Here is a 13,012-nt window from a genome sequence, read left to right as displayed (position 1 = left end):
ACCCCCACGCCAATCCCCTCTCCCACTCCCCAGTTCCACGCCAGTCTCCCACCCCCTCCTTGACGTCACATCGTAACATTACAAGCCATGTCTGTTTTGACAAACTTATTTTATTCAAGGGAGCTAACATTTTATTCTGCAAATGCAAATATTAGTTGCAGCAAAAACTTTAAATAAAAGATCGAACAAAAAACAAACTGCTTGTGGACCTCAACAAGTCAGACTAGTATCTGTAGGGAGAAACGATCAAACAACATCTGGGTTCAAAGAGTGATAAAGTTATACAGAACAAAAAGAGGCCTTTCAGCCCATCCAGTTGCCCCATCTAAACTAGTCCCATTTGCCCAAGTGTGGCCCGATTCTCAATAAACCTTTCATGTCCATGCACTATAATCCCTCACCCTCCCCTGCGTCTTCCCCCCACCCCCCCCCCCCCCGCCCCATCCGTGCCCCTCTGGTCCACTCACCGTATAGAATGACTCCGACTGACCACAGATCCACTCTGGCATCGTACTGCTGCCGACAAACCATCTCGGGCGCCATGTAGAGCGGAGAGCCACGCAGAACACGCTTCTCGTCCCACGGGGACATGTGCTGCGCAAAGCCAAAGTCTGCGGTGGGGGGGATGGGGCACAAAAGTAGGGCCGTCAGTCCCGGAATCGCACAAAGAAACTCCGCGCCTCAGGCAGCATCTGCGGAAGAGGCAGACTGGTTCGTCCACACTTGCTGCCCGTCCCGTTGAGTTCTCCCAGCTCTTGACTACGGGTTCGAGTTTGGTTTATTGTCACGTGTACCGAGGTACAGTGGAAAGCTTGTTGTTGCGAGCTAACCAGTCAGCGGAGAGACCATGCATGGTTACAATCGAGCCGTCCACAGTGTATAGGTACATGATAAAGGGAATTACGTGAATAATGTATAGTGCAAGATAAAGTCCAGTAAGGTCCGATCAAAGATAGTCCGAGGGTCTCCAATGAGGGAGATAGTAGCTCAGGACGGCTCTCTAGTTGTTGGTAGAATGGTTCAGTCGGTTTGTCAAGGAGGACTCTCTCGAACTTGAATCCCTTGAATCTGGGAAGAAACTGTCCCTGAATCTGGAGGTGTGCGTTTTCCCACTTCTGTGCCTCTTGCCTGACGGGAGAGGGGAGAAGAGGGAGTGACCGGGGTGCGACTGGTCCTCGATTACGCTGCTGGCCTTGCCGAGGCAGCTCGAGGTGTAAATGCAGGGGTCTCAGTCTGAAGAAGGGTCTCGACGCGATTCCTTTTCTCCGGAGATGCTGCCTGACCCGTCAAATTACTCCAGCATTTGGTGTCTGTCTTCAAAGGAAGTTAATGTGATGGTCTGGGCTGCGTCCACAATTCTCTGCCATTTCTTGCATTGTCGGATGAAGCCGTTTTGTGTTTTGATCCAGATTCCAGTATCTGTAATCCCTGGTCTCCGTGAAGACCTACACCTCACTCGTAAAGATTGTTACATAAAATGCCATGATGGTATGACTGGCTTCAGAGAGCAATCAGGAAACTTTAGGGGCAAGGGAGGGCCATCCGATCTACTAGCATGGTCAATTGCAGGTACACATTCAATACTACAGAAGGCTTGGATAGAGTGGATGCAGAGAGGGTGGTCCTGTAATGGGAGAGTCAGGGACCAGAGGGCACCATCTCAGAATAAAAGGACGTGCTTTTAGAATGGAGTTGAGGAGGGATTTATTTATTCACACAATGATGAATCCATGGAACTCGTTGCCACAGAGGGCAGTGGAGGCCAAGTCATTGAGTATTATTAATGGGTGGTCACAGTGGCGCAGCGGTAGAGTTGCTGCCTTACAGCGAATGCAGCGCCGGGGATCCGGGTTCGATCCCGACTACGGGTGCTGTCTGTACGGAGTTTGCACGTTCTCCCCTTTACCTGCGTGGGTTTTCTCCGAGATTTTCGGTTTCCTCCCACACTCCAAAGACGTACAGGTTTGTCGGTTAATTGGCTTGGTGTAAATGTAAAAATTGTCCCGAGTGGGTGTAGGATAGTGTTAGTGTGCGGGGATCGCTGGTCGGCACGGACCCGGTGGGCCGAAGGGCCTGTTTCCGCGCTGTGTCTGTGTAGCCTGTGGAATTCTCTGCCTCAGAGGGCGGTGGAGGCCGGTTCTCTGGATGCTTTCAAGAGAGAGATAATAATAATAATAATGGATGGGATTTATATAGCGCCTTTCTAATACTCAAGGCGCTTTGCATCGCATTATTCATTCACTCTTCAGTCACGCTCGGTGGTGGTAAGCTACTTCTGTAGCCACAGCTGCCCTGGGGCAGACTGACGGAAGCGTGGCTGCCAATCTGCGCCTACGGCCCCTCCGACCAACACCAATCACTCACACACATTCACACACAGGCAAAGGTGGGTGAAGTGTCTTGCCCAAGGACACAACGACAGTATGCACTCCAAGCATAGATAGGGCTCTTAAAAATAGCAGAGTCAGGGGATATGGGGAGAAGGCAGGAACGGGGTACTGATTGGGGATGATCAGCCATGATCACATTGAATGGCGGTGCTGGCTCGAAGGGCCGAATGGCCTACTCCTGCACCTATTGTCTATTGTTTATTATCTCTAAACTAAAATTAAACTATAGTGGAGATTGCAACCCTTGAAAGTTGCAAAGGTGGGTGGGCAAAAGAGATGAGGAGGGGGAGTAAAAGCAGCAACGTGATGAAGACCATGATTGATGCCTGTCCTGTTGAGTTACTCCAGCATCCTGTGGCTATCAGCATGAAGGAGGGATGGAGAGGGGCGGAGGTGAACTCACCAGCCAGCTTGAGGTGTGGAGTGGACTGGGAGCTGAGCAGAACGTTCTGTGGCTTCAGGTCGAGATGAGAGATGTTACGCTGGTGAAGATACTGCAGAGCAGAGGCTGTGGATGGAGAGAGGGAGAGATAGAGAGAGAAACCGGAGGTCAGAATTGCACACTGTGAAACAGGCCCTTCAGCCCACGGAGTCCATGCTGACCATCGATCTCCCACATACACCAATCCCATTCTATTCTCCCCACAATCAACTACCCCGAGAATCTATCCCCCCGCACTCCAAAGACGTACAGGTATGTAGGTGAATTGGATTGATGCAAATGTTTTTTTTTTTAATTGTCCCTTGTATGTGTTAATGTGCAGGGAATGCTGGTCGGCGCGGACCCGATGGGCCGAAGGAACTGTTTCCGCGCTGTATCTCTACCCCGCGGATCAGAGGGAAGAAAACGACGGCATTCCAGTGGGACTCCACTTACCGAGCTGCTGGAGAAACCGGCAGACAACTCTCTCGGGAAGCACCCTCCGGCTACGGATGAAGTGGGAGAGATCTCCTCCAGCACAGTACTCCATGATGAGGTAAATGTTCTCCCCATCCCACTGCAGACACAGGAACAAGGTACGTCATATGGCTGACATGTGATGAAAGAATGGATCGAATGGGCTTCTACATTCATATTGTTGATAGGGATCAGGGGGTATGGAGAGAAGGCAGGTACAGGATACTGAGTTGGATGATCAGCCATGATCATATTGAATGGCAGTGCAGGGTCGAAGGGCCGAATGGCCTACTCCTGCACCTATTTTCTATGTTTCTATTCACTGGAATTTAGAAGAATGAGAGGGGATCTTGTAGAAACATGTAAAAATTCTGGACAGGCTAGATGCAGGAAAAATGTTCTGGATGTTGGGGGGGGAGAGTCCAGAGGTCACAGTTTAAGAATAAGGGATCGGCCATTTAGGACTGAGACGAGGAAAAACCTTTGCACCCAGAGAGTTGTGAATCTGCGGAATTCTCTGCCACAGAAGATAGTGGAGGCCGATTCACTGGATGGTATTCAAGAGAGAGTTAGATAGAGCTCTTAAGGCTAAAGGAATCAAGGGATATGCGGAGAAAGCAGGAACGGGGCACTGATTCTGGATGAGAGATTCAAGAGAGAGTTAGATTTAGCTCTTAGGGCTAAAGGAATCAAGGGATATGGGAAACATAGAAACATATAGAAACATAGAAAATAGGTGCAGGAGGAGGCCATTTGGCCCTTCGAGCCAGCACCGCCATTCAATGTGATCATGGCTGAAAGGAAGAAAGCAGGAACGGGGTACTGATTTTGGATGAGGTGGCTGATCATCCCCAATCAGTACCCCGTTCCTGCCTTCTCCACATATCCCCTGACTCCGGTATTTTTAAGAGCCCTATCTAGCTCTCTCTTGAAAGCATCCAGAGAACCTGCCTCCACCGCCTCTGAGGCAGAGAATTCCACAGACATTCAGTTTTGGCCACCCTGCCATTGGATAGATGCCATTGAGACATCTTAATGGGAGCTCCAACCGCAGGAGCTTCGACCTTCCCGATCGCAGGAACTTCGATCACCCCGACTGCGGGAGAATAATAGCCCAGTCCCACGGTACGAGTTCATTCCAGGAGCTCTCCCGAGTTTTAAAAAAATCGAACTCGTGGGAAGCACGGAGAATGAACGTAGCGGGTACGTCGGAGCTCGGGGACGTCTCTTAGCGGCTCGTAACGCTAACGGCAGGTAGTCGGGAAGACTCGCTAACGGCAGGCAAGCACGGGAAGACTCGTGAAGATTTTTCAACCTGTTGAAAAATGTCCACGAGATCCCCGAGTACCGACGAGCGGCCATTACCGTAAATCTCCGTGTTCGAATCAGGGGAAACTCGGGAGAGCTCTTGGAATGAAATCGTATCGTGGAACAGGGCTTTTAGGAGGAAAGAAGGTAATACTTTATTGCCTTCCATAACAGTGAGGAGTGCGGGGGAGCTGCTGTAGTGGATGTTTCTGTTAACTTTTATGTAGTTGTGTGTCTTGTTGCTTTTCTCTGGTAATGATAATTGTATGGTAAATCAAATGGCGGTGCTGCCTCGAAGGGCCGAATGGCCTACTCCTGCACCTATTGCCGGTCTCCTCTCCATCCACAAGTCCAACCTCCGCAGTTTTGGGGACAGAGCCTTCTCCAGGGCAGCTCCCAGGCTCTGGAACTCCCTCCCCCAACTGATCCGCAATTCCGTGTCCCTCACCATCTTCCAGTCCCGCCTCAAGACCCATCTCTTCACCTCTGCCTATCCTTAGCCCCACGTCCCCGTCCCTTTTCATCTGTGCATTAATTGCCTCATACTGTGTTTTGTATTGAATTCTGTCTTTACTTTGTGTACTAGTCATGTCTCTACTATTTATTTCATTCCCCTTACATGTTTTTCCTCTACATGCTCAATTTTTGTAAGGTGTCCTTGAGACTCTTGAAAGGCGCCCATAAATAAAATTTATTATTATTATTATTATTATTGTCTATGACTCATTGACTAGTTGGAACAGAGGAAGACTGATAACTAAGTATCCAATTCCAAGTCGTACATACTTGAAAATCTTTCAGCTGGACAATGTGAGGATGTTTGACAGCCTTCAGAATCTCGATCTCCGTGAGAAGGTTCTCCACCGAGGCTTTGTTCAAACTTTTCTTACTCACGCACTTAATGGCCACCACTTCACGGCTGTTAACCTGTTAACGAGAGGGTCAAGAGTGTCATACGCCCCGAAACAGAACGATGAAATACTTACTGAAGATAGGTACAAAAAGCTGGAGTAACTCAGTGGGACGGGCAGCATCTCTGGAGAGAAGGAATGGGTGACGTTTTGGGTCAAGATCCTTACTTGCTTGCAGCAGCACAACAGATATGTTAGATAGAGCTCTAGGGGCTAGTGGAATCAAGAGATATGGGGAGAAGGCAGGCACTGGTTATTGATTTGGGATGATCAGCCCTGATCACAATGAATGGCGGTGCTGGCTCGAAGGGCCGAATGGCCTCCTCCTGCACCTATTTTCTGTGTTTCTATGTCTATGTTTCTTACTCGAAACGCCACCTAGTCCTTCTCTCCAGAGACGCCAGCTGATCCGCTGAGTTACTCCAGAATTTGGGGAGAAGGCAGGAACGGGGTACTGATTGGGGATGATCAGCCATGATCACATTGAATGGCGGTGCTGGCTCGAAGGGCCAAATGGCCTACTCCTGCACCTATTGTCTATTGTCATTTTGTGTTTATTTTCGGTGAAAGCCAACCTCCCCCCCCCCTTCTCTTTCCTTCTCTCTCTCGCCCCCTCCCTCCCTCCCTCCCAGTTTAGTCCAGGTTGCCCAACCTGAACATTAACTCTGATTCTCACTCCACAGATGCTGCCTGACCTGCTGAGTGTCTCCAGTTTTGCTCTAGAGGGGTTAGACAATAGACAATAGACGCAGGAGTAGGCCATTCGGCCCTTCGAGCCAGCACCACCATTCAATGTGATCATGGCTGACCATCCCCAATCAGTACCCCGTTCCTGCCTTCTCCCCATATCGCCTGACTCCGCTATCTTTAAGAGCCCTATCTAGCTCTCTCTTGAAAGCATCCAGAGAACCTGCCTCCACCGCCCTCCGAGGCAGAGAATTCCACAGACTCGCCACTCTCTGTGAGAAAAAGTGTTTCCTCGTCTCCGTTCTAAATGGCTTAGCCCTTATTCTTAAACTGTGGCCCCCGGTTCTGGACTCCCCCAACATCGGGAACATGTTTCCTGCCTCTAGCGTGTCCAAACCCTTGACAATCTTATATTGTTATATTGTTGGGGGGTTGTTTACATTTCACACCACTTGTGGTCTCTTTCAGAAAGAGGAGACACTGGAGAAAATAGACCAACTGGCTTCTTCCTCAAAGTCTCTTTCCAAAGGATTTCACAACGATACTATTTGCTCCACATGCTCTAATCAGATCTCAAGTTCAAGTTGGAGTTTATTGTCATGTGTCCCTGATAGGACAATGAAATTCTTGCTTTGCTTCAGCACAACAGAACATAGTAGGCATTTACTTCAAAACAGATCAGTGTGGCCATACACCATAATATAAATATATACACACATGCATAAATAAACTTATTATCCCGACTACGGGTGTACGGAGTTTGTACGTTCTCTGACAATGCATTAATAGAAACATAGAAACATAGAAATTAGGTGCAGGAGTAGGCCATTCGGCCCTTCGAGCCTGCACCGCCATTCAATATGATCATGGCTGATCATCCAACTCAGTATCCCGTACCTGCCTTCTCTCCATACCCTCTGATCCCCTTAGCCACAAGGGCCACATCTAACTCCCTCTTAAATATAGCCAATGAACTGGCCTCGACTACCCTCTGTGGCAGAGAGTTCCAGAGCTTCACCACTCTCTGGGTGAAAAAAGTTCTTCTCATCTCGGTTTTAAAGGATTTCCCCCTTATCCTTAAGCTGTGACCCCTTGTCCTGGACTTCCCCAACATCGGGAGCAATCTTCCTGCATCTAGCCTGTCCAACCCCTTAAGAATTTTGTAAGTTTCTATAAGATCCCCTCTCAATCTCCTAAATTCTAGAGAGTATAAACCAAGTCTATCCAGTCTTTCTTCATAAGACAGTCCTGACATCCCAGGAATCAGTCTGGTGAACCTTCTCTGCACTCCCTCTATGGCAATAATGTCCTTCCTCAGATTTGGAGACCAAAACTGTACGCAATACTCCAGGTGTGGTCTCACCAAGACCCTGTACAACTGCAGTAGAACCTCCCTGCTCCTATACTCAAATCCTTTTGCTATGAAAGCTAACATACCATTCGCTTTCTTCACTGCCTGCAGCACCTGCATGCCCACTTTCAATGACTGGTGTACCATGACACCCAGGTCTCGCTGCATCTCCCCTTTTCCTAGTCGGCCACCATTTAGATAATAGTCTGCTTTCCTGTTTTTGCCACCAAAATGGATAACCTCACATTTATCCACATTATACTGCACCAGCCAAACATTTGCCCACTCACCCAGCCTATCCAAGTCACCTTGCAGTCTCCTAGCATCCTCCTCACAGCTAACCCTGCCCCCCAGCTTAGTGTCATCCGCAAACTTGGAGATATTGCCTTCAATTCCCTCATCCAGATCATTAATATATATTGTAAATAGCTGGGGTCCCAGCACTGTGCCTTGCGGTACCCCACTAGTCACTGCCTGCCATTGTGAAAAGGACCCGTTTACTCCTACTCTTTGCTTCCTGTTTGCCAGCCAGTTCTCTATCCACATCAATACTGAACCCCCAATGCCGTGTGCTTTAAGTTTGTATACTAATCTCTTATGTGGGACCTTGTCGAAAGCCTTCTGGAAGTCCAGATACACCACATCCACTGGTTCTCCCCTATCCACTCTACTAGTTACATCCTCGAAGAATTCTATAAGATTCGTCAGACATGATTTACCTTTTGTAAATCCATGCTGACTTTGTCCAATGATTTCACCACTTTCCAAATGTGCTGCTATCCCATCTTTAATAACTGACTCTAGCAGTTTCCCCACTACCGATGTTAGACTAACTGGTCTGTAATTCCCCGTTTTCTCTTTCCCTCCCTTCTTAAAAAGTGGGGTTACGTTTGCTACCCGCCAATCCTCAGGAACTACTCCAGAATCTAAAGAGTTTTGAAAGATTATTACTAATGCAACCACTATTTCTGGAGCTACTTCCTTAAGTACTCTGTCTTAATGAGATAAAAAGAAACACAGCGTTTAATACGAGTTCTCAAAGTCTGAAGAGGGGTCTCGACCCGAAACGTCACCCATTCCTTCTCTCCAGAGATGCTGCTTCACAAAATGCTGGAGTAACTCAGCGGGACAACTTGTCCCGCTGAGTTACTCCAGCATTTTGTGTGTGTCTGTCTTTCAAACAGTAACATCACACTGATACACGCAGTGGACGGGCTGTCCCTCACCTTCCTGTAGGCTTTGTAAACAGTGGCGTAGGATCCACTGCCCAGTTTTTCGGTGAGGATGTACTCCTGGAGTTTGGGGGGAGCGCATCCAGACGCCATCCGACAACTCCATCCAACGGGACGGGGCTGGAAAAGGGAAAACACAGGAAGGGGATATTTACATCTAGCGACTCGGACTCCACCTACAGCCTGCACTTTGCACCGCCGAATGATGCACACGCCAATTTCCCTCGGAAGAAAATATAATGCTTCCGGGGGAGAAGAAAATATATCCATGCAAGCAATTAAACATGAACTGTGTGCAACAAATCTCACGTGTTAGCTGCTGTTTCTGTGCATTGCATGGGACCTCTAAATTCCTTGTAGCTAAATTTATTTATTGATTTATTCGTGTGTGTGTGTGTGTGTATTTATATTATAGTATATGGTTCTTGGTTCTTGGTTTCATATTCGTGTGTGTGTGTGTATATATTTATATTATAGTATATGGTTCTTGGTTTCTTGGTCCTCCAAAATATTCCAAATGGAATTTAAACTGGAGGTGGTGAAGGGAGGGCTTAAGTCAGAAAGGGGTTATTGGGAAGAAAGAGCTACTTTAAATTTAGTTGCATCTGGTTGGGTAACTATAGTTGGGTGGAGATTATTCCACGCTTTAATTGTGCGGGGGAAGAACGAATTGCTGTACACATCTGTCTTTGTAGCTGGGATCACAAATTGGATCGAATGCCCTCGTCTGCTCCTAATTGGTTTGGGTTTGGTGTAGGTCTTGTAATCTATGTCGAGCTGACCATTTAACATTTTGTAAAAACAGGTCAAACGGTGAGCTTCATATGGACACACTGATCTGTTCTGTAGTAAATGCCTACTATGTTCTGTTGTGCTGAAGCAAAGCAAGAATTCCATTGTCCTTTCAGGGACTCATGACAATAAACTCACTTGAACTTGAACTTGAATCGTTCACGGAATTTGGTTTTTCGTGCCCAGAAATTAAAAATTTTTTTTTGCAGATGTAAGTAAGGAAGTAAGTTTATTGGCCAAGTATTCACATACAAGGAATTTGCCTTGGTGCTCCGCCCACAATTAGCAACATGACATACAGTGACAGTTACGAATGACTCAGAAAACACTAAACATGAATAATAATAAGACATTAATGATAAAACACCATTGATCAAGCATGTGAACCAACAAAATACCGGATCAAAGGGAGGCTACAGATTTTTGGCTGTTGAGTAGAGCAACTACTGTTGTTATGTCTGGCTGTGGCAGCTTTGACAGTCCGGAGTCGCCTTCCAGAGGGAAGTGATTCAAAGAGTTTGTGGCCAGGGTGGAGGGGTCAGAGATGATCTTGCCCGCTCGCTTCCTGGCCCTTGCAGTGTACAGTTCATCAATGGGGGGAAGGTTGCAGCCAATAACCTTCTCTGCTGATCGGACGATTCGCTGCAGCCTCCAGGTGTCGTGCTTGGTGGCTGAGCATTGCTGACCATTTCAAGTCAACAGCTCACTACTGCCCAAAGATCTTTGCTACCGCCTTCTGGATGGCAATTGAGCACAGGCAATAAATCTTGGCCTTTTTCAGCGATGCATACAGCACACAAAAAAAAGCAAGAAAAGGAAAGTATAATCCATGATGTTGCTTCTCAATTTGAGAATTGAGTGAGAATGTTTCTCACTAACCTACAGAGAAATATTGCAAAGATGGTCTACATTTGGGCTTGGAGTGAACAAGGCACTAATCATCTTACGAATGTTTGCCGTTCAGCATGGCAACTCGTGTTTCGAAATGACATTGTTGGAACATTTCTGGAAATAGAAAGCAGCAAAGAAAATTTAGATTAACTTGCACAGTTGCGGACATAGCCCAGACCTTCAGGCAAACCAACCTCCCATCCATTGACTCCATCCACACTTCATGCTGCCTCGGCAAGGCCACCAACATAATCACAGACGAGTCTCACCCTGGTCACTCCCTCTTCTCCCCTCTGGCAAAAGGTACAGAAGTGTGAAAACACATATCTCCGGATTCAATGACAGTATCTTCCCAGGCAACTGAATAATCCAACCATCAACCAGAGCATCCCTGACCTGCCATCTACCTCATTGGAGACCCCGGGCTATCTTTAATCAGACTTTACTAGACTTTCTCTTGCACTAAACATTATTCCCTTTATCCTGCAACTGTACACAATGGACAACTTGATTGTGGACATGTTGTATGTTCACTACTGGATAACAAAGCTTTTCATGATGCATCAGTACATGTGAGAATAATAGACAATAGGTGCAGGAGTAGGCCATTCGGCCCTTTGAGCCAGCATCGCCATTCAATGTGATCATGGCTGATCATCCCCAATCAGTACCCCGTTCCTGCCTTCTCCTCATATCCCGACTCATATCCCCTGACCCTGAGGCTATTTTTAAGAGCCCTATCTAGCTCTCTCTTTAAAGCATCCAGAGAACCTGCCTCCACCGCCCTCTGAGGCAGAGAATTCCACAGACTCACCACTCTCTGTGAGAAAACGTGTTTCCTTGTCTCCGTTCTAAATGGCTTACTCCTTATTCTTAGGAGTTCCTGGTTCTGGAATAAACTATGTTAAACCAAAGTGAAGGGGGCTTCTTAAGGATTTCATAAATTTACTGATTCGCCTATTACAATTTGATCGGATCCATAACAAAGTATAAATCAGAAAAAGATGCAGTTCAACATAAGATTTCAGAGTAGCCATGTTATATCTCTTCATAACCTTTGACTGCAGTTGTATCAAGTGCAATGAACGTGCAGTCATTTAGACTGCTGGAGTTCACTTTCAATTTTGCTCACTGATCAGCTGACAGAAAGGGAAACTTAGCGGCCAACTTCATCTCTGCTTTCAAACTATCAGGCGCACAGGTAGCTACAATGGGGAGAAAGGGCAGAGTGGAAGATTTACTAAAATACCACTGAACTGTGTGTGGATAACTCACTGTCCACGTCTCATGTAGATAAGTTTAAGGAATCTATTTCAGTATTATTTGCACATCGTTGCATTGAAAAATATCCATCCAAGACTGGATATGACGACACATTGTGTAGGAAGGAACTGCAGATGCTGGTTTAAACCGAAGATAGGCACAAAAAGCTGGAGTAACTCAGCGGGACAGGAGAGAAGGAATGGGTGACGTTTCGGGTCAAGACCCTTCTCCAGAGATTGTTACAGTTTCAGACGATGACACATTGTTGGCCCTGGAGCCTCATCTGCCGTTAAAGGTGAGAAGCAAATTGCAGCCACATTATTCATTTTAGACGTTACCACCTTTTGTCACTTAGGGTGGCACAACTGGTAGTGCTGCTGCTGCCTCACAGTGCCCGAGACCCAGGTTCAATCCTGACCTCTGCCGTCGTCTGGGTGGAGTTTGCACGTTCTCCCCGTGACTGTGTGAGTTTTGTCCTAAGTCCTAAGACTTGGAGGTTTGTCAGTTAATTGGCAAATATAAAATTGCTTCTGGTGTGCAGGGAGTGGATGCAAACGTGGGATCACATAGAACTAGTGTGAATGGGTGATCGATGGTTGACGTGGACTTGGCGACCTGCTTCCACGCTGTATCTTTAAATAAATCACTCAATTTAGGATTGTATGAATTAAAGTCTCTTGACCAACATAGGCAATGGAAAACACTCTGGCACCAATTTTCATACTTTCACACTTCAGATCTTTTCAACTTTATAAGTTTTATTAATCAGTGAAGAGAGAAGCAGTGTAATAGGACAATATCATAAAGAAGAGTCCATTCCCCCCACAAATGCTGCCTGGCCCACTGAGTTACTCCAGCTCTGTGTGCTTTACCATCAGTGTTAATTGAGGGAACACATATTGCAGTTAATTCATCCATTCACCACTCTGTTCAGCTTTCCATTTTCCCCCTCATTCCATTTTGTTATTCAGGGACATTTCATTGAGTTGAAGGCTGCACTGTCCCAAGATTAGTAGACAGAGCAGTGCAGGCCAGGCCAGGCCCTTCGGCCCACAATGTTTGTGCTGAACATGAATGTTAAGTTAAACTGATCTCGCCGACATGTTCCATGTGCCTCCATTCTCTGCACTTCCACGTGCCTATCCAAGAGAACCTTATGCCCGTCCCACTTAGGAAACCTGAACGGAAACCGCTGGAGACTTTGCACCCCACCCAAGGTTTCCGTGCGGTTTCCGAAGGTTCCCGGTGGTTTTTGTCAGTCTCGCTAACTGCTTCCACGCCCTGCAACC

General features: G+C 47.1%; 1 protein-coding gene across 1 annotated transcript; it reads right to left on the bottom strand.

Moving 5' to 3' along the window:
- Window positions 1–223: 223 nt before the first annotated feature.
- On the bottom strand, window positions 224–8,988 carry ulk3 (unc-51 like kinase 3). The gene is made up of 6 exons (XM_033014819.1): window positions 8,772–8,988; window positions 5,383–5,523; window positions 3,268–3,388; window positions 2,794–2,898; window positions 440–611; window positions 224–230 (listed from the first exon to the last, which is right to left on the bottom strand). The coding sequence occupies exons 1-6, from the start codon at window positions 8,868–8,870 to the stop codon at window positions 224–226; spliced, it is 645 nt and encodes a 214-aa protein (XP_032870710.1). The 5' UTR covers window positions 8,871–8,988.
- Between the last annotated feature and the right edge of the window lie 4,024 nt (window positions 8,989–13,012).

This window comes from Amblyraja radiata, chromosome X (genome assembly GCF_010909765.2).
Source record: "Amblyraja radiata isolate CabotCenter1 chromosome X, sAmbRad1.1.pri, whole genome shotgun sequence".
NCBI lineage: Eukaryota > Metazoa > Chordata > Chondrichthyes > Rajiformes > Rajidae > Amblyraja > Amblyraja radiata.
Note: the sequence above shows the minus strand (reverse complement) of the source record. Positions and strands in the feature narration are given on the sequence as shown.